Here is a 21,691-nt window from a genome sequence, read left to right on the forward strand (position 1 = left end):
CTGCTTGAGCCTGGCCTCTCCCATCGCTGCTGAATTTTCACCTGCATTTGTAGGCTGTGGCGTTAGCATCCCCAACTCTCCACCCACCAGTCAAGAGGCGCAGTCCCAGACACAGAATAAGGCCTTTGTTGGCTCTGTCACGCCCCCTCCCTTCCCTATGATCCTATGGTGGATTCTTTTGCAGCCAGCTCTCTGGATTGTAGTGGATCTAAGGCTAGGAACTCAGAAACCCCTTCGCTTCACAATCCACAAATACATTGGGGGTCCCCCACCAACACACCTGGGTTTAAATCCTTTCCCATCAACCCCTCTAGAGGGCTTCCCAGTGTCTCTTATACCAGTTCCCAGTGCAGATGCTTATGCAATTACACTACATGCTTGTGAGAGGAGAGCCTGGCCCAGTGGACAACTAGACCCCCTTTCCCTCCCTTCTTGTCAACCTTGGCCAGAATCTTGTCAACTCATCCCTTCTCCTCCCAAACACTCAGTCGTTCGTCTCGTGTGATGTAGATGTCCCCTTGGCTCTCTGCTCCTCCAAAGAGTCCTCCAGGAAAAAAAAAACAGTATAAGCCCCAGGCCAGAGTGTGTGTTATAGGCCTCTCTCTCTGCCTTAGCCACAGTGAACAGGCCTCTGCCTATGGGGCTGAGCTCACGCGAGAGGGGCTCGGGCTTTTCCCCCTGGAGGTGCCTGGGTCAGTCCCGGGCATCAGCCACCAGTCAGGCACTCGCTGTTGCTAGGGGAGCTGAGCCAGCTGCAGGTACAGAAGCATCCAACGCAAGGCATGTTTATCTGTGGCACGTGCCCCCAGATCAGCAGAGTTGGTTCAACCTGCACAATGCTCCTCTCTCCATCCTCAGCCTCCCACTCCCTGCTCTCTGGCCTCCTGCAGTTTGCGCTTAGGCCAGGAGGTCCTGTGGCGGGTCGGGGGTCTAACAGGCCAGCTCATCAATAAAATGCAGTGCCCGCGGCTTATGCAGCCTGGGCCAGTTTGCAAGTCATGGGCACTTCCACAGGAGAGCAAAGAAGGATCGGGGCCACACTCCTAGGGTTGCCACGCCTCCAGGATTGCCCTAGAGTGCCCAGGAATTAAAGCGTAATCTTTCATTCGAGATGACGTCATGTGGTGAGACCCCCAGGAACGTGTCCGACCACAATCGGCACCCCGGCCTAGTCCAGCATTAACAAAAGCAGAGGGAGCGTACGTGGGTGTGTTCAGCAGCCATGTGACACTGGTGGGGGCGGTGAGCACTACCTGACAAACCTGTAGGGTGACACCCAGGTCACACCCCATTGAGTCAGCCAGCCCAGCAGAGCTGCACCTTCAACCCGCCTAGCAAAGGAGCTACTCCGCGCCCAGCCCCCTCGAAAAGAGGCCTAAGAAGCACAGGGCTGGCTTTTTTTGTTTGTTTGGCTGGTGCAGCAAAGGGAACTTGGTCCTGTGGGTCTCCTCCCCCGCTGGCAACTCTCCTCCCAATCGCTTTCAACTTCCCTGTCTTGGGAGGAAATTTTGTCCTCCACCTTCCTGGTTTATCAGATCGTGGCAAATAAAAAAAAAAAAAAAACCAAAAAACCCCCCACCATCCCACACACCCTGGCTGTTAAGGCAGCAGGCAAAGACTGAGAAGAGGATCCCAGGCCGGAGGGGGGCCAGGTGTGGCTGGGAGAGATGGGGACGGCGGAGGAAGACTATAACTTTGTCTTTAAGGGTGAGTTTTATCGGCACCCCCTTTCCGTGGCTGGTTTCAAGCTGGGTTGCCCCTTCTGCAACGTGCTGGTTCTGCCTTTTGAAAGCGGTGGAACTGGGGACCCGGGGCAGGGGGGCACAGGATGGATGGGATGTGGGGTGGATGCTGGAGCGGCGGTGGTGGTCTGGGGCACGTAGCACAAACAAGGGGTGGAGGGGAAGCAAGCAGCCGTCCAGAAGGGCAGCTGAGCAGAAGGGTCTTTCTCCTGTGGTAGTGGGAGTCCTTGGTGGTGGATCTTTGAGGCCAAATCCCACCACACCTGGGTATAAGCCCCAGGGAAGTCAGTGCAGATGCACCAGGAATTTGGGTCAGATGAGCCTCTCTGCCACTCTCGCCCCCTCCTCCCGCACAGTCACTGCAAGGTTGTGACTGGTTTAGGAACCCACTGAGCATCCTGTCAGTAAATCCACTGCCCAGCTCAATGCCTGGACTGACAGCTGCTTTGTGGGGTGCAGTCAGGGGGTACCTCTTAAGCATTAGGTACTGGTCACTGCTGGCCTAGCTGGACTGGTGGGTCAATTGGATGGGGCCAGCCTTACAGAAGGGACACTGCTGGGGAACCAGTAGAGTGGGACGGAGGGAGGGTAGCAAGGCCACTGTGGAGGCACGGGGGCTTCTGGTGACCCAGATCCCCAGGGCTCCTGATGGATGTCCGGACTGAACACCCTGGGGGCTGATTCTCCTTCACACTGCACCATGAGTGCTCATTTACATCCATGCAAAGACTCAGAATGGGTCACACCGGTGCAAATGTCTGCATGAGAGGGAGAGCAGTGAAGAATGGGGGGCTGGTAGCCATATGGATGGAAATAGCCCCGTAAGGATCCTGCCTCCACACGGGCCTGGCCCAGCTGGTATGGAGCTGATGTAAGGGCTATAGAGAGTGGATCAGGGGTGTGGCCAGAATGCACAGTGCTGTGGCTATTCTGTGCTTCTCAGGCCCCATAAGGGGCAAGGGACTGTTTCTTGCTATGTGTAGTCACAGCCCCCGTCACACTGGAGCCTCAGTTTTGGTATGAGCCTCCAGGAGCTACCGTAATACAAAAAATAGTAACGCCCCCACAGCTTAATGCCCGATGACAGGATTGGGGCCTGACAGGATTGCACCCCTCTGGGGAGCAGTTTATTCTAACCTGACCCAGTAACTGGAATTGCAACAAAAGCCAAAATGAATTACATTTTTTAAAAACCAAAAACAAAGTCATTTTCCCCAAAAAGGAAAGTGTTTTGGTTTTCTGGAAAAAAAAATCAATTTTTTAACCAAAATTTTACTTGCAGGGAAAGAATTTTACATTCAAAAAAATTCTAAATATTTTGAGGAAAATGTTTACTCTTTTCTAGCCGGTTCTTTATGCCCATATTTCACTGGGAGAAGGACACCTGCTCTGGCAACCAGATCCCAAACCTTTCCGGGCTTGATAGGTTAAAACTAGAGCTAGCTGGACAACGTTGGGGGCAGGGGCCTTCCATGGTGAACTTAGACACAAACAACAAAATCCTCAAAACTTTCAGATGAACATTTCAATTTTTCATCAAAACACTGAAAAAATGTCCAAAAACTGAAACATTTTTGGATTTTGCCCAAAGATTCTCATTTTTTTGCTTTTCCAACAAGAAAAAAAAAATAAAAAATTGTTGAGGAAATGAAACACTTCCTGTGAAAAATTTTGTTTAATCAAAAACCCCAGAGAAAAGCGGCTTGGATGGAAATTTTTTGATCCTCCCTAGTGAAAGCCAACACCTTGAATTCTACCCAGAAGCTTTTTGGGAGTAAGTGTTGATCATGGAACATGGACTGATGGGCTCCCAACCTGCAACTCCCCTTAATAAATAGTCTGTCACATTTTGCATTAGCTTCAGCCTCTGAATGGTCTTGAGCTGCAGGTTCAAATCCCAACTGAGGTGTAATTTACATTCTTGTTATTTCATTTTGTGTTGTCTGGTTCCAGGGTCAGGAAGGTTTTCCCAGCACTGGTGCTGCCTTGTATGGTCCAGGGGTTCTGTAGGGCTCAGGAATTAAGTGCTGGTGGGGAAGACTGTGTTGGTGTGGAATTGTGAAAGTGCAGGAGGAGCAAAGAAAAGCAAACTGGACCGGCATAGCTGAGTGGAAGGCAAAACGTAAACACTGCCCAAGCAGCTTAAATGGGGAAAGTACATCGGGCATTTAAAAGTCATTCTGCTTCAGTAATCTTGGGAGTTGTCATTAGGATTATAGGTAAAGTAATTTAGGGTTTAGAAATATTATAATGACCTGGCCCGTGTGTATGTCATCACTTGTATTACAGTACATTAGGTGCTGTACATAAACATAATAAGAGACAGCCCTTGCCCGGCAGAGCTTACAGCAAGATAGTCGAAGGGGAAACAGAACAAGGAGTTGTCTTGGGCAAGGGCACCAGCAAAGCTGGGCCAAGAGCCCAGACCTCCTGATTCCCAGTCCAGTGCTCTCGTCACTGGATAACACTGCCTCTCTGGTATGTGTCACTGCCTGGTACTGAATGGAATCAGAACTACTCAACTGTGTGTCACAGGCTCTATACTGCAAGTCGCTAAAGAGGAGTTGCCTTTAGCTTGGGTGCCAGGGGCCTTAACTTTTGAAGCAGTGGGAATCTGAGTTCTGCCCCCAGGGTCACCATGAAGTGCCACGTCCTAGGCAGCAACAGATTTGCTACATGAATTGTAAGCTGGCGGTGTCCTTTTCAGAACAAAGCCAGGGAGACAAACGGCTGCTTGGCCTTTTAATGTCCCACTCACACAGCACGACGGTGCGGGAAGGCTTGTGTTTGTGCAGACTTTGCACACACTGCCGCCTGCCACACCTGCATGAGCGAGCAACACGGTCTTTGGCCTGCGTTGTGCAGGAGGTCGGACTAGATGATCATAATGGTCCCTTCTGACCTTAGTATCTATGAAACACAGAGCACAGGCAAGCTCAGCCGGGATCCTTCAGCCAGGTTTCAAGCAGCCACTGCAGGGTCAGCTGCCCCTGTTCCCCAGGGAGCAAAAGATCAGAGCTACCAGTTTGCTTTGCAAACAGAGCTGACACAGCTCAGCTCAGCTGCAGGGTGGCTTGAAACAAGGAGGAGACTGTCTCCGTTGCCACCTGCGTGGAAGATCTACTACATAAGCCATCTGGACAAAAGACATCCGCACATGCACAGACCTAGAGGGGCCATCAGCAAAGCGCCAATTGCAGGAGGAGGCAGGCTGACATGAAGACAAATCCCTCACTGTAGGGAGTGAGGAGTGGAGGCCAGATGGAGTCAGTCAGGGGAAGGCTTAGAAGGGAAAGGAAAAAAGATGGAGGACCTTATTTGTTAGAAAGCAAACAGCCAAAACCTATTTGCCTAGGGAGTCACCTCGAGGACTAGCCTGCCCAGCTGTTACTGCCTATTCCAGCTGGTGGGCCAGTTACTCAGAAACTGTCCTGGCTCTTGGGTGCAATTCTGTGGCCTGACTGAGGGGACCAGAATGATCCTTCTTAGCCTTAAAAAGACAACGATGAGTCTGATTCTTCCTGCGCCTCTTGCAGGTGTTTACGCCAGGGCAAAGCGGGGTGTCAAATGTTTCTGACTCAGAACAGGAGGCGTTTCGTACTTGTTCGGCACTGGGGTAATTGACGACACAGTTTGATGGGAGAATCAGGCCCAGTAACTATGAAGAAAGACAAACCCAGGACAGTTACGTTGTGTCTGTTTGAATGGGTGGGATCTTAAACGTCTCACCGAAACACATCGCAAAAATCCATTTTGGTGAGAAGCAAAACCGCCTTGACATTTGAGATGGGCCCATGCGCCAAACAGCCAGGACATGAGGGTGCTCAGGAATAGAATCAGGCTGGAGAGAGGGTCAGGAATTTTTTGTGACCCTGCCCCTCCCCCACTCCGGAAAATGTTGAGATTTTGGCAAAATATTTCCATTCAGAAATACCGCCATGGTGCTTCATGGGAGTTGTAGTTAGAGTTCCTCGTGCTCCCATGCTCCTCTATAGGCTGGGCTCTCTAATCAGACTGCATCTCCTAAGATGCACTATGGTCTCTGCTCTTGATAAGGGGAGGTGGTATATTGTGGCAGTCCCAGGATGGTGATGTCCAATGGGAGGAGATTTATAGATTCCAAGGCCAAAAGGGCCCATTGTGATCATCTAGTCTGACCTCCTTTTGAACACAGGCCGGAGACCTTCACAAACTAATTCCTGGAGCAGTTCTTTCAGAAACATATCCAATTTTGATGAAGATAAAGTCCAACTGGGGATTTTACTCTGGAAGCTGGGGTAAATTATCCCAGTGCAAATCATGGCATATATAGGTTTACCCTGTCTACTTTGCCCAAATAAATTTGCTAGTTTCTAAGGTGCCACTAGGACTCCTCGTTGTTTTTCCTGTCTACTTTGGTGGTTTGCAGAAGTGCAGCTATGCCAGGAGATGACGTTCGGGCAAGCTCTCGTTATTATTAGATCACCAGTATTTTCAATCCCATGCCTTCAAACTTATAAATCAAGGCCCTAGAAATCATGAGATTTTAACAGTCGTGAATTGGGGGGTTGTTTTTGTTTGCCTTCTGATGCTGAAGACTTTAGAGGTCACATTTTCATGCTTCGCTCTGTAATCCTGAAGGCCAGAAACTGCCTTCTCTCCCCGACATGAGAATCTCAGCTTTCATTTACTCACGTGACCCTGGGTGCTGGGGCTTTAAGAAAAGCACCAGATATCATGATCCTTTGCAAAAGTTGGCAACATTTGGTCTGCACCCTACTGTGTGCTAGGGGCTGTACGTACACACGGACAATGCCTGGCCCTGAACCGCTAACAGTCCACATAGACATTGGGTGGGAGAGGAAACTGAGGCAGAGAGAGAGGAATGGGCATGCCCACAGTCACCCCACAGGCCAGTGGCAGGGCCAAGCATAGAACCCATGTCTACAGATTGCCCTACCTGCCTGATCACACCACTTCTCTTTCAGCACGGATACAGGGACAGTTTCCCCTCTGGCATGGGTGGATCTCACATGTGGCAGGCGGAGAAGGGGGTAAAAGCACTGAAGAGAAATAGGAGCATGCAAGTATAAAGGTGCAACAGTGGGCAGAGGGATTCAAGGCATGCGCTGGGCCTGGAACTACTGTGAACTCCTGGTTTGAAACTAAGCCCTGGTCTACACTAGGACTTTAGGTTGAATTTAGCAGCATTAAATGGATGTAAACCTGCACCCATCCACACGATGAAGCCCTTTTTTTCAACTTAAAGGGCTCTTAAAATCGATTTCCTTACACCACCCCGACACGTGGATTAGCGCTTAAATCGGCCTTGCCGGGTCGAATTTGGGGTACTGTGGACACAATTCGACGGTATTGGCCTCCGGGAGCTCTCCCAGAGTGCTCCATTGTGACCGCTCTGGACAGCACTCCCAGATGCACTGGCCAGGTAGACAGGAAAAGAACCGCGAACTTTTGAATCTCATTTCCGGGGACTGCGGGAACTGTGGGATAGCTACCCACAGTGCAACACTCCGGAAGTCGACGCTGGCCTCGGTACTGTGGAAGCGCTCCGCCGAGTTAATGCACTTAATGCACTTAAAGCATTTTCTGTGGGGACACACACTCGAATATATAAAACTGATTTCTAAAAAACCGACTTCTATAAATCTACCTAATTTCGTAGTGTAGACATACCCTAAGGGCTCGTCTACACGGGGAGAGTGCCCAGAATAAACTATTCTGAAATCGTTTCCCATGTGGACACTCTTATTCCAGAATAAAAGTGCCTTTTCCCTGCGTTAGCTTAATCTGGACTAAACTCCAAAGTGCCAGTGTCCCTTTAAAAGCGGGGGGATTTGTTAACTTTCCAGGCAGGCTGCACAGGTAGTAAGTTTACACAGGTATTTCGGGAGGGGAGGGGTAGATAAGGTGGGTTTGATCATGAGTTATTATGACGACAGTGAGGATCAGGTGAGCACCCACTGGTGGTTTAATGCATTTCTTAAGGACTGGAGAGGGAGTTTATTTGCGGGTTGCCAATTGTTACTTTAATTGCAGTGGAGTGTCTAGGACAGGGATTCTCAAACTGGGGCTTGGGACCCCTCAGGGTTATTACATGGGGGGTCCACAAGCTGTCAACCTCCACCCCAAACCCCACTTTGCCTCCAGCATTTACAATGGTGTTAAATATATTAAAAAGTGCTTTTAATTTATGGGGGGGAGGTCGCCCTCAGAGGCTTGCTATGTGAAAGGGGTCACCAGTAAAAAAGTTTGAGAATCTCTGCTCTAGGACGTAAAATCAGTGCTGTAAATAAACGAATTCAATCAAAACTGTGGAAGACTTAGCAGGGCTGAGACAGGAGAAGAAAGTGTGGCCCAGTGGTTGGGGGAGTAATCAAGCGATCTGGCTTACATTCTTTGGTCTGAAATTCAATCAAAACCAGGGCAAAGTCCTGCACTGAAGAAATAAAAATCAAATGCACAACTACAAAATGGGGCGGCTAGGTGCCATACTGCTGAGAAGGATCTGGGGGCTAGAGAGGATCACACATTGAATATGAGTCAACAATGTGATGCAGTTGCGAGAAAGGCTAATAGCATTCTGGGGTGTATTAACAGGAGCGTCGTATGTACAGGGGAGGGCATTGTCCTGCTCTACTTAGCACTGGTGCGGTCTCAGCTGGAGTCCTGTGTCCAGCACTTTAGGAAACGTGGCCAAATTGGAGGGAACCCAGAGGGGAGCAACAAAAATGACCAAAGGTTTAGAAAACCTGACTGATGAGGAAAGGTTAAAAAAAGGGGGCATGTTTAGTCTTGAGAAAAGAAGTCTAAGCAGGACCTGATAACAGGCTTCGAAAATATGAAGGGCTGTGATAAAAAGGACTTTGATCAATTGTTCTCTATGTCCACTGAAGGCAGGACAAGAAGTAATTGACTAAATCTGTAGTAGGAGAGATTTAGGTTAGATATTAGGAAAAACTTTTAATCTAAGGGTAGTTAACCTCTGGAACAGACTTCCAAGGGAGTTTGTGGAATCGCCGTCACTAGAGGTTTTAAGAACAGGTTGGACAAAACCTGTCAGGGACAGTCTAGGTTTTCTGGGTTCTGCCTCAGTGCAGGGCACTGGACTTGATGACTTCTTGAGGTCCCAGCCCTGCATTTCTAGGATTCCCTCCTCTGCCACAGACTCCCTATGTGACCCTGGGCAAGTCACTTAGCTTGTCAGTGCCTCAGGTTCCCCACCTGTACAATGGGCATAATAGCACTGCCCGGGCTCACAAGGAGGGCTTGAGAGAATAAACATATTAAAGCTTGTGCGGCACTCAGGTATTATGGTAACAGGGGCCAGAAAAAGTGCCTTCACTCGATAGGGTGTGTCCACACCACAAAAAAAGACTTGCGGGGCGGAGTGGTCTCAGAGCCCAGGCTCCAGGTGCAGCCTGCACGTCTACACTGCTATTTTTAGTCCCCCAGCATGAACCCAAGTAATTTGACCCTGGCTCTGAGATGCATTGCTGCATGTATTTCTCTGCTGTGTACACATACCCCTAGCTACTAAGCCACATTCCTGGCTCTGTGCTAGAAAATTCAAGTGCATTCCACAAAACAGAGAGATCAGAAGATATAGCACCATAACAAAAGGCAAATCTTCCATACAGCTTTTTCAGCTGCTGTTTAAAATAGAGAGACAGAGAGAAAGCGCTCTTCGGTTTTATTTTCACTTTGGCTTAATACAGGTGTGTTAAGAGGCTGTCACATGAAAAGAAGGAAAACTGTAGCCCAGTAGAAGAAATTTGGGGTATTTTATGAAAGTTCCAGCAAACAAAGTGATTGTTGTCTAGGGTGATCCAGAATCACCAACCCCAAGTATTCAAAAATCACGAGTCGGGCCCCCAAAATCATGACCGGCTTAAAATCTTGAGATTTTTTAAATAAATAATTTTGGGGGTTCTTTCTATTTGTCTTCTGGATTCATTTGCTTCACATTTTCTAATTTTTCTCCATCAACACAAGGACTAGAAACTTCCTGGGGTTTTTGAGATGAAAGCTGAGATTCTCACAAAGTCAGCTGACTCCAGCAGCTGGGACTTTAAGCTCGCCCAAATGTCTCAAGAGTTGCTGTAAAACTGCAAGACTTGGGGCAGCACTGGCAGCCGTATCATGTGTGTGTGTAGCTAGAAAACTTTTGTTTCTTTGTCCTGCACTGCTGTATTTCTAAGAACTCTCCCTGAATGCGGAGACAGCAGCTGTTGTGAAGTTGGTTCCATGCAGACTGGTGCAGGGGAGCTGTATCCACTGTGCTCTCTCTCATAAGGGACTTTCCTTTTGTTCTTTCTTTTTTGTTTGGTTTCCTTAATCTGATTCTGACTGAAATCTGCTCCTTGCGTATGGAAAAACATAACAGATGGGGGCTAGGAAGAAATTTTCCTTATGGGCATGTTTTTCCCATAACTGCTTAATGCAGAGACAGGATGCTGGACTAAATGGACTTGTGCTGCTCCCATGTGGCAATTGCTATGTTCCTAGATGCAGCAGTTGTCTGTTACACTAGAGTATTGGCCCAACTCACCATTTCCCTGCAGTCTGTGTCATCATTTGCACCAGTGCACAGTGGTGATTCTGGCTAGGTAGCATACAATACCCACTTTTGGTGGTGTAAATGACAACACGAGGCGCAAGGCTGTGGGGAATCAGGCACCAAAATATTTGCATTGCAGCCATCTTGGGGACAACGATTCCTCTGCGTTTGTACATTGCTGTGCGCCATGAGAGAGTTCAACACATTCTTAATAAAACAACGACGGGCTGGCTGGTATGTATGATTATTTATACTGCAGTAGCACCAGAAGCTCTAGTCATAGATCAGGGCCTCATTGTGATAGGCGCAATACAAGAAGAACAAAAGTCCTTGTCCCAAAGAGCTTACAGTCAAAGTCATGTTCCATAGCTCTCTACTGGAATCAGAACACCTCAACTGGGTGTCATATGCCCTATACTGCTCCCAGCTCATGAGGATTCTCCATCTTCCTGTGCTTTTGTATTAGGAGGATCAGAATTCTATCCCTGGTGCACAATTGCCATTTGCATCTCATTTTGCTAGGCGTTTTCCTCTGGTCTCTCTAGTGGTCCTGATTGGAGAGTCTGGCGTGGGGAAGACCAATCTGCTCTCGCGCTTCACCCGCAATGAATTCAACCACGACAGCCGCACCACCATCGGCGTGGAGTTCTCCACCCGCACCGTCATGGTGGGCAACGCCATGGTGAAGGCACAGATCTGGGACACGGCCGGGCTGGAGCGCTACCGTGCCATCACCTCAGCGTAAGCCGGCCACGCCGCCTGATGCCACAACGGGAGGGCTTGGCAATGGCAGCAGCGGTTCCTAGGGGAGGCAGGAGCATCTGAACGCAGAACTCCCAGGGGGGGTGGCCAAGGGGGCTATTGTATGTGAGCTGCCCATACTCGGCGTGACTCACTGTCTCCCTCCAGCGGCTGGGCCACATAGGGGTTTATGAGTCTGCTGCAGTCTTTGAGCTAGCAGTTCTTTTACCTCAGGTGCTAGATGCTCGTGGATTTAGAGCCAAAGATCTTGGGTTTGATCCCCGCTGCTAACCCCCTGCTTAGAGGAGCCGTGGTACCCCTAGAGCAGGTGGGATGGAGAGTGTCTATTGCCCAAATGAAGCCGCAGGGCCTGATTCTCCATTGCCCTGCACTTCCCAAGTCATTTACATGAGTGCAAAACTGGGTTAGGACACTGCGGGATCTGCAGCAGGTGTAAACAGGCGTCGGGCCCCTGATTTCCTTGGGGCTCCGCTCAGATCCACGTGCAGGACCGAGCGGGATTTTAGCAGCCGACAGGCCGAAGCTCACTGCGCAGCGGTGGGAATCTCCCTCAGCAGCAAGAGAAATGTTTTTATTGTGAAAATGAAGGGGGGGGGAAGTCAGCGACGCCGGGGTGTTTATTTGACTGTGAGGGATGCCCAGCGGCATTTGAATCCTAGCTCTCCCCAGGCACAGCACAGATTTCTACTGGTGGAGTTAAAGGAGTGACTCCACTGCTCGGAAGCAGTAGTAGGTTGTTATCCTAGTAGTGCAGCCACGAGGAGGGAGGGGGCAGGGGGAAGGACAGGGATGCGATAGCCACTCCGTGGGACTGCTCTTCGAGCAGCAGTGCTGGGTTATAGGTAGACGCACTATGGGTATGTCTACACTGCACAGTAAGCCCAGGTCAGTGGGACCTGACCTTGAGGACTCCGTGTTTCCTAGCCCACGCTTGAGCGTCCACATTGCCCTGTAAACCTGGGCTTACAATTGCTGGACCCAGGTCTCACAGCCCTGCTAACAAGTCCACACTGCACTGCGCAGACCTTCTGACTCAGGTCTGATGCTTGAGCTGCATCCACACTGCAAACTGACAGGGCTTGGACCTGAGTTGCAGCAGGACTCGCTCTCTGACCCATCCCCCTAGCAGAGTCCTTGGACCTAGGTCCTGAGTGCTCGCTGATCCAAGTCAGACGGATTTGTGTGAGGACGGAAGAGAGACTTGGGCTCCAACCTGAGTTAGTGCCTGGGCTTAGCGTGCAGTGGAGACATACCCTAAGAGGTCTGACCCCACTGGAGGTGGTGGGGCTGTGACAGGCTCCAGCTCAGGCCCTGTTGTGAATGCTGCCCGCTCTCTCTCGGCAGGTATTACAGGGGAGCAGTGGGCGCCCTCCTGGTTTTCGACATCACCAAGCACCAGACCTACGATGTGGTGGAGCGCTGGCTGAAGGAGCTGTACGACCACGCCGAGGCCACCATCATCGTCATGTTGGTGGGCAACAAGACAGACTTAGCCCAGGCCCGCGAGGTGCCGACCGAGGAGGCAAAGATGTTTGCAGGTATGGAGCTGCCTGCCCAGGCAGACCCACCCTGAGACAGCCAGCGCCCGCTGGGTTCTGCTACCCCATCCCGAGAACACGTCCTGAAAACTACCCATCACCGCTCTTCTCTGGTGCTGGGCCTGCATGAGCTAAGCAGGGTCAGTAATGTGATAGACCAAGGGGTGCCAGGCTGCAAGGAGGTGGGGGCTCAGTAGGGGGCGCTCTGCGTGTTGACTCAGTATTGATCCCCGGGGAGCTGTACTGTGGGGATCAGGGTGGGGGTGCTCTCCCCTCCCTGACCCTGATGCCCCAGTGTCGTTCTGCTGGGGGAGAAGCCATGCTAGATGGGCCAAGGGCCTGCCCTGTTCTGGCCGGAAGAGGGATGCTCGGGTAGCCGGACCCCCAAATGGTACCATGGTTCCCATGCCTCTTGCGTGCCCCTGTCCTTGCAGAAAACAATGGGCTGCTGTTCATCGAGACGTCTGCGCTGGACTCCACGAACGTCGAGCAGGCCTTCGAGACCATACTGCGAGGTGCGCCCGGGGTAGGGGAACGTGGAGTCGGGGTGCGGGATTCTGAGCACAGCATGCTCCGGGGATGGCTGATGGAGAAGCACCTGGAGGGGGGGTGTGAACTCTCCATAGAAAGAGCTCAAGGCACCATGCGACATCTGCCCCGCCACCAGGAAGTGCTAAGGAGACCGAGTGGGTTATTGCACTCTCCTTGAATCCAGTATCCCACCTCCTGCCATGACAAACCAGCCCGTTGGCCCATCTGTTCCCGCATCCTGCTGGGCCCTGTCCGACCATTTGTGTACCCCCAGAGCTTCTCTCTGCACCAAGGGGGGGGCAGGTTAACGACGAGGCCAACTGGTCTCCCATTTGGGGCTAGACAGGGGATTTTCCTAGGTCAGCGGCAGGGACAAAACACCATGTGACACTCTGGAGAGAGATACGGCTGGGGAGCAGGTTTGGGCAAGGAGTTACCCGCATGCTGCCTGTTTCTACCACGGTTCAAGGGGACAGGATTAAAGACCATCCTGAAGCAGGGCCGATGGGGGAGGGCGGGTGTAAAAGAGGGACAGTCGTACCAGGGCCCTGAGCTCGGGGTTAGGGGGGACCCCAAAATGTCTGTGTAAATAAAGTGAAATGGGAGGAGGTAGGACCCTAGCAAACATGGTGTATCAGGGCCCCCCATTTCTCTCTATGGGCCTGCACCACGCTGAAAACCTAGCAGGCCTGGAAGATCCACCCATATTATGCCAAGCCCCAGCAGGAATTGAACCCGGGACCCTAGCGCTTTAAGCAGGAGCTGGTACAGCATATGCACTAATAGAGCCAACTGTGGTGGTTAAGGCAGGAGGAGGCTCATCAGCCTGTCTGTGGCCTAGCCCCCACTCGAGGGGGACACAGCACCACCCGGTGTGGGTTACCCTGGGCCAGGGGGAACGCTCCAGGATCCCTCCCTATCGCTTCCCCTTCCAGGCATTTTCAGCAAAGTGCAGAAGCAGCAACAGCGAAGCCCCCAGGACAATGCGGTGTCGCTCTCCAGCGAGACCCCCCGCGGCGCGTCCCAGAGCCCGGAGGAGAAGCGAGCGTGCTGCGTGAGCCTCTGAGAGCTGGCCCGGGCGTCGCCGTGGAGGCACGAGCCCCTCCATCCGCTCTGCTTTCTGACTGGGGGAATGTCCGTCCCCTCCCTCAACGCCCCGTAACTGCACCGAGCCAGGCCGGGGCTGGGCGACGGAAACACGGCTGCAATTGAGCGGTCCCTTCGCCCCCTCTCATGTGCCCCTCGGCAAAGCCATTACCCACCCCCCACACAGCAGCACTAGAGAAGGGGATGCTGCCTACCCAGACCTCTGCCCCCTGGTGTCTGCCAAGCCACGGCAGGGGGAATCTTGGCGGGGGGGCTGGCCAAACTTCCCCCCTAGCAGAGGGGGAGTCAGCCATAGGAACACACCCATCTATCTTAGTTATCTGATCCCATTACCACAGTGTCTGAGCATCTTTTTAATGTATTTATCCTCACAAACCTAGGGCAGATAGTGCTATTATCCCCATTGTACAGATGGGGAAACTGAGGCACAGGGAGACCAGGTGACATGCCCAGGGTCAAACAGGTCATCTGTGGCAGAGCTAGGAATTGAACCTGGGTCTCCCAAGTTCCAGGCTAGCGCCATAACCACTGGGCAGTCCTTCCTCTCTTCCTTCAACCATGAGGTTTCAAGGAAGGAATTTAAATATTATCAATATATTGGTCTGATCCTGCCATTGGATCCACGCGCACTCAGAATCTGGCCTCAACGCCGCTCAGCTCAGTGGGGCTTGCCCCAAATTCACACAGATGCATCGGAGGTCAGAATCCGGCCCTCCCTGTCGAAGTCAGTGGAGGGTGTGGCCACATGGCTCCAATTCCAGGATCGGAGCCACGATTTTTGCCCAGATGCTGCCACTTTAAACACCCCGTCCATTTCACTGTCTGCCATAACCTGGTCATTTGCCAAGTGGCATGCATACAACACCGCTGTCCTAGCCCCTGGGTACAGAATCTCTTTCTCTGAATAGACAGCCTCTGTAAAAATGTGACTCTGCCCTATACAGAATGGCAATACAGGAGTGGAGAGAGAGAAAGCAGACATCTCTAGTTCTGGGGCGTGGGTTGCCTAATTAGCCTTACCTTGTGCGGCAGCCTTGCTTGAAGGTCTGAGGTCTTGGAGACGGGAGGGTGAGATGGAGGGAGGAACTCCGTTAAAATAACTCAGTGAAGGGCTTGGGTTTCAGAGGAGCTGACCGTGCCTCGCTCCGCTAGACTCCAGCTGGAATTGTGACTACCTCACCAAATCATCCCTTCCGTCAATATACACTGAACACGGGTCTCCTAACTTCTGGCTACTAAGGACTTGACCCAAAGCTCCTTGATGTCACCAAAGTTCTCCCCATGGAGTCCAATGGGCATTGGATCCAGTTTATAGAGAAGGAAGTTGCGGGGGGTGGGGAGGGAAGGGCAGGGTGGGAGGTTGCCCGTAATTAATGAGTTAAACGTCTGAGCTCTTTACGGGACCTGGACTGGATTGTGATCTCTGGGCAATCTTGGGAAGCTGGAGTCGTGCTGACTTCAGTGGAACAAATCCACAGACACCAGCATCTGGCCCTAACTGAAGTCAGTGGGCCACGTCTCAGCCGGTGTAAACTGGCAAAACTCCACCCAAGTTATGCCGATATACACCAGCCCAGTGGGTTGACTCTGGCTGTGTGCGCCAATGTATCCGATATCAAACTCTGCCCACCACCATTGGAGTTAATGGGGTGACTCTGGATTTGCACGGATGTATCTGAGATCAGAATCTGGCCCAGTTCCCCTGGAGCGACTCAATTCGCAAACGTGTATCTGGGATCAGAATTTGGCCAATTGGAGTCTGGGGAGGTGCCTCTGGATTTACACCAGTGTAATTTAACTCATTGGAGCAGATTCTGTGCTGAGACAGAAATACTAAATCCCTGTCACACCTCTCATTCTTGTCTAAACCTGGCTTTTACCTGCCGTTAATCTAACTGCAGCATCTTGTGAACGTCTGAATTCAGTGGGAATTATTTATATGATCGCCAGAACGGGGCTGGATCTTTTTGTACAGATTGTCTCACGAGGAGCCCTGGCGAGGGAGTGTGCATGATGTGATGGATTATAGGACCTTGACCCAAACATTAAAACATTTAGAGAACGTTTCAAAGATAGCAGTCTGCCTATCTTGACCTCTTGCATATTCCTGGTGTGTTTCCCTTTAGGATCTCATCTAATTTTTCTATTCCCCTTCCCTACCCTCAGGGATGTTAATGGGTAGGATGTGGGGCAAACCTGCAAGATAAGGGGTTTCAGACTGGACAACCAAGTGTCTGTGAGCTCTGAAGTGGCCCTGTAGCAGTACTTCCGTCGGGGGGGGGGGCGGTTGTGTCGGGAGATTTCACAGCACACAGCTCTGATTGCAGATCTCAGTCCCCACCCGTAGCCCCCACCTCTGCATCCCCTGGGCTCCCCACACGCAGCTCTGCTGATGTCCCTTGTTCCAACCCACTCCAGTCCCCAGCTGTTCCAGCCCTGGGTTCTCCCAGCGAGATTTTTTTATAGCCGTTGTGGAGAGGGGCTTCATTTATTCCCTCCCCAGTTGCATTTGGTCTACGCAGAAGAAAGAAACTACTTACTTTGCCTTGTGACAAAACTCTGCCCACGGGCTGAAGGGGAGCAAGAGCTGATCTCCGCTGACGGTTTGGGTAATTCGTCTAGGGCAAAGCCCAACCCCGACTAAACCCTCCAACTAAATAGACTCAAAGCCGGGCCTTGTCCTTGTGCAGCTGCAGAGAGGTGACTCTCACCCTGGCTGGGAGAAGAATTCAGCTGCTTTCCCTTCGCTGTATTAGCTCCCTCAGGGCTGTGGGGTGTGGGGCCGATCTTCAGGTGGTGTCTATCAGCATCACTCCATCGGTCTCAGCAGACCTACCCCACAGCTGCTCGCGACGAGATCTGCGTCAGCCCGAGGCCTCGTTACAAGAGCGAGGGCCTAGCTGCAAAGATCACACACGGAATCATCCGAGTTTAAAGGGAGGGCAGCACGGTCAGTCCCAGAGGGCTGGCCGGGCCTCAGCATAGCAGTCACCCTGCCTCAGTTTCTCACCTGGTTCCAGACCCCCTACCTGCAGACCTCCCCTGACTTTAATCTCTCTTGGCAGAGTGAACAGCAGGCCCTGATAATGCTCAGGACTGGAGGTAGTGACCTGTCGCTGGCCCCTGGTCCAAGCTTGGTCTGCTGAGCCTTTCTGAACATCTGTTCTTAAAGAAGCCAGGCCTTGGACAACGGCTGGCTAGCCCTGGGCCCCCCCTCCGCAGTGCCCTCAGAGGGGACAGTGAGAGTTTAGGAGCGCAGAGCATGGCAAACGGAGGGCCAAGCGTTTGGGAACTGGAGCGGTAGCTGGGCTTCAGTATTAGCCATCACAGGCCAAGCCCCAGCCCAGGCAAATCAGTCCCCTTGTCTAGGGTCCACCAGACAGCGTCCACATGACAATAACTGGCCCCCCCGTTGGCACGACTTAGCGCTTTACTGGTCATTTCAGCTGGAAGCTGAGATCAGACCGGGCCATGGAGACTGAGCGGCCAATTCACCCCTCGAGGGGGTCCTTCCAGAGCATGACGTGGCCACACACGCATGCCTAGACACACACAGACATGCATACGCGCGCACACAGAGGATGAAATGCTGACTCCATTGAAGTCAATGGGAGTTTTACAACTGACCTCAGGATTTCACGCCTCCTTTCCCTCTCTCTCTACACACCCGCACCACGCTGCTGGTGCTTTCCCTTGGCCCCCTGCAGTCCCAGGGCCCAGGTGGCTCGGGCAAGCAATGCGGGTCGTGCCCCGTGTCGCTTCCAGATGCTGGCCTGACTCGGAACGGGGAGGCCCGCTCGCACAGGGGGGATTCTCTGGGGGCTGTTTCGACCCACTCTAAGCCCCCTTTGCACTTCCAGCAGAGCCTGGAGGGGACAGAGAACCAGGCCCTGAACATCCAGTGCCCCCATCCAAACCACAGAACGCTGCCCCCTCAGAATGCCCCCTGCCATTTCAACGGGAGACAGCACTGTCCTTCATGTCCTGTCCTAAACTAGCCAGCAGCATCCCTGGTGCGACAGGGCCATGGAGATCGCTTCCCTGCAGCGCTGGGAGACTTCTTTCACTCATGACTGGAGAGTGTTCTGCCATCCTGCCAGGCCACTGCTGGGGAGCAGGGCCATTCCCGCGCTGAGGACCCCTCTCCAGGAGAAAAAAGGGGGTGCCAAGGGCATGATTTGCACAGAGGCAGCTGGTCCAAAGGGCCTGCAAGTCTGCACTCCACATCAGGGGACTCTAAGCTCAGACTTCAAAGCCTGCTGGTCAGCCACACGGAAAGTCATGGGTGTTCCCCAGAGCTCTGGGTAACAGGGGGTCCGACTCTAAGTACCCAAGGGCTGTCCTAGCTCAGAGTTTGCCTCTTTGTTGCCCTCTAGTGGCCAGTGTGAAGAAGCGGTTGATAAGTCATCCGCCGTTCTCAACGAATGGAGCCCTGAGGGTGTCTCATTGTCGCCCTCTAGTGTCTGGTCCATGGAAGAAGTTGAGAGGTTGGCAGCAGCTCCCTGCTTTGAGCTCTGAAAGTCCTGGGTTCAAGCCCTGTTAGCAGCCCAAGAGGAGCTGGTTACGCTAAGGGATGGGGGATGAGAGACTGTATCTCGCCCATGGGGGCTCCTTAGTGTTGGTCTGCTACGGGGTGTGGGGGGCGGGGGCTGAACTGCTTACTTGGCAGGATAGGGGCTGGGGGACGGAGAGAGGCCAGAGTTTGTACCATAGTTCACTGCATACAGACCCACCTCCCAGGGAGCAGCCATGTCAATCAGCCCCTCCCTAGAGCTGCAGGGACCTTGGCTAATGACACCAGCCTCAGGGGCCCACGATGAGCCAGCAACCTGAAAGTCTGGTCAGATTAGCTGCAAGGTTCCTGGAGACGAGAGCTGGGGCCCTGCTTCCCAGCCAGCCCCGGGGAGCTGGGTCAGAGCTTGTCGATGGAACCGTTCCAAGCCCAGTGGCTTGATTCAGCCCGGCTTTGTGCTGAATTTTTGGGGCTAATTGGAACAAACCCAAAACTTTGGTGAGAGCCACGCGGTGTGTGTGTGTGCACAAGCATTAACGCATGTGTGTAAACGTGTGTATGCACACAAGTATGATTGAGCATGCATGTGTGCACGTGAGTGTGCACCTGTGTGAGTGCGAGTGAGTACAAGTGCACCCGCACAAGTGTGCAAAGCAAGTGTGTATGCAATCACACAAGTGTGTGAGTGAGTGAACATGAGTGTGAGCGTGCAAGTGAACATACAAACCCTGCATCTTGGCAGAGGGTTAGACTACTTGACCTTTGTGGTCCCTTCTAACCCTTTTTTCAGAGTAACAGCCGTGTTAGTCTGTATTCGCAAAAAGAAAGGGAGGACGTGTGGCCCCTTAGAGACTAACCAATTGTGTATGTGTCTGCACATGAGTGTGCAAGTGAGAGGGAGTATGCATGTGTCTGAGCACACACGTGTGCGTTTGCTGCTCCATCGCAGCTAGAACAAAGATCCTCCTAGTTCAGGAGCCATGGGCAGTGAAGTGTCTATGACACACAGACCAGCAGTTCTGATTCCATCCAGCAGAGGCAGTGGTGTGCAGATCATTTTATTAACATAGTCACACAAAAGCCCCCTCACCCCATCTCTCCCCCCCATGTGACTGCGTGTTCAAGACAAAGAGTTAAAGGAATATGACAGGCACTGGGTGTGCTTTACAAATTCTCCCTCAAAGAGGCTGCCAGCTAGGGAAGAGAGCCAGCCTCCCTGCTCTGTCCACCCCATTAATCTGCCTCCTGACCCTCTCCCATCACACCCAAGAGAGAGAGAGGGAAAAAGAGACATGGCTCCTTTAAAAAAAAAATCATGCAAGCCCCACCCTGCATACCTGTGCCAGGTGAGTACCTTGCCAGCCTGACCAGCGAGGGACAGCCCCGCCGGCCAGTCAGAGCAGGAGAGGCGGAGAGCAGCAGACCAATGGGCGTGCAGGGAAGGCTTGGTGAGGCCTGCCCTGGGGGGGGTCACTGGCCCAGCCCAGGAAATCCCGGAGTGCTGAGATCAGCCGTGCTAGAGTCTGGGGGCAGGGGGACCAGAGCACAGGTGTGCACGGGGAGGAAGCCTCATCTAGAGAGCGGGCGGCAGGATGCGTGGCAAGGATGATGAGTATGATTATCTCTTTAAAGGTAACTTTTCCTCCTGGGGCTTTCTTTGCAACCGGGCTTCACTGCTTCCATCCCTGGGAGGCACCTGCCCAGCCTGGGCTGGGAGATGAGTTATTACCAGTCTTGGCTGCTCTCGGAGATGGCCTGGAACCAGAGCCCCCTGGCTTAGCTACCCTTGGGGTTTGGATCCTGCTGGTCTAACTCTGTCTTCCCCATCCCCCTTCCATGGCCCATGTTTAGATTGCAAGCTCTACGGGGCAGGGAGTGTCATTTTGTTCTATATTCGTACAGCACCTAGTGCTGTGGGATCTTGGGCCAAGACAGGGGCTTCCCAGCGCTACTGCAATGCAAATAATTATCATCCATGATCCCACTTGAAAAAAGCCACCTGCATGGGTTGCTCTGAACCCAGAATCGGGTGGGGGGGGGCATCCCCTTGACTTTATGGCACCTGCTTGGATGCTGGGGGTGGGGGGATGGGAAGAGGGCTGCTCACTGAGGCAAGAGTCCTTTAGGACCAGGCGCATTGCAGGGGGCCGGTGGTGGGAAGTGATGGACATTGGTGGCAGTGGTTGTCTGTGTTGGGATAACGCTAGTGGCCTAAACAGGGCGTTCTTGATGCATGTACAAATATATAATGGAAAGACGCCCTGGCCCAGAGAGCGTCCTAGCAGGGTGGGTGGGTGGCTTACTTTATGGAGGCTGCTGGACACTGACAACCCCTGTGGTTCTCTCTGGCTACCCTGCCCTGGCTACTGGCCTGGGTGTGGGGCATGGATAGTGTGTGTGAAAGGGCTGAGGGAAAATCAATGGGGGATGCCCCAGCTGGGCTGTGATGAGGGGGAAACCCCTTGCTGGCCCAGTCTGCTCAATGCAGCCTCCCAGATCAACCCACATAAACCTCCCCCTGCACCACGCAGCCCCAGTGTCTGAGCAGCGCCCATCCCCTTGGTATCTGCCTGCCCCGGCACCGTGGGCCCCTCCCAGAACCCAGCAGGTTTCACTAGCCTGTTCTGAGCTGACCTGGTGCACAAAGCACAGAGGTGATGCTGGTTTCTTTGAGTGAGTAATACTGAACCAAGTGATGTCACTAACTCTGCTGCAATTGGGAAGGGGAAGGGCTTGTGGCAGGAGCACAGGGCTGTGAGTCAGGACTCCTGGGTTCTACGACTCCCAGCTCTAGTCCCTGGGTGACTTAGGCAAATCCCAGCAACGCTCTGTGCCTCAGCATCCCCTTGTGTGCAATGGGAATTGTACTGACTTCCCACGCGGGGATGCCAAGGGTAATGCACTAATGTTTGCAAAGTGCTTTGAGATCCGTGGATACCAG

At 52.5% G+C, this 21,691-nt stretch overlaps 1 protein-coding gene across 1 annotated transcript; it reads left to right on the forward strand.

The window, feature by feature from the left end:
* Window positions 1-1,461: 1,461 nt before the first annotated feature.
* Window positions 1,462-14,196, forward strand: RAB25 (RAB25, member RAS oncogene family). Its single transcript, XM_077841081.1, has 5 exons — window positions 1,462-1,707; window positions 10,845-11,040; window positions 12,406-12,599; window positions 13,034-13,114; window positions 14,066-14,196. Exons 1-5 carry the CDS (start codon window positions 1,668-1,670, stop codon window positions 14,194-14,196), a joined length of 642 nt encoding a protein of 213 aa, XP_077697207.1. The 5' UTR covers window positions 1,462-1,667.
* Window positions 14,197-21,691: the final 7,495 nt, after the last annotated feature.

Source organism: Eretmochelys imbricata, chromosome 24 (genome assembly GCF_965152235.1).
Source record: "Eretmochelys imbricata isolate rEreImb1 chromosome 24, rEreImb1.hap1, whole genome shotgun sequence".
Classification (NCBI taxonomy): domain Eukaryota; kingdom Metazoa; phylum Chordata; order Testudines; family Cheloniidae; genus Eretmochelys; species Eretmochelys imbricata.

Coding starts and splice junctions, on each gene's coding strand:
- RAB25 (XM_077841081.1), top strand. CDS start 1,668: ATGGGGACGGCGGAGGAAGACTATAACTTTGTCTTTAAGG. Junction 1,708..10,844: donor CTATAACTTTGTCTTTAAGG/GTGAGTTTTATC, acceptor TGGTCTCTCTAG/TGGTCCTGATTGGAGAGTCT. Junction 13,115..14,065: donor CTTCGAGACCATACTGCGAG/GTGCGCCCGGGG, acceptor TTCCCCTTCCAG/GCATTTTCAGCAAAGTGCAG.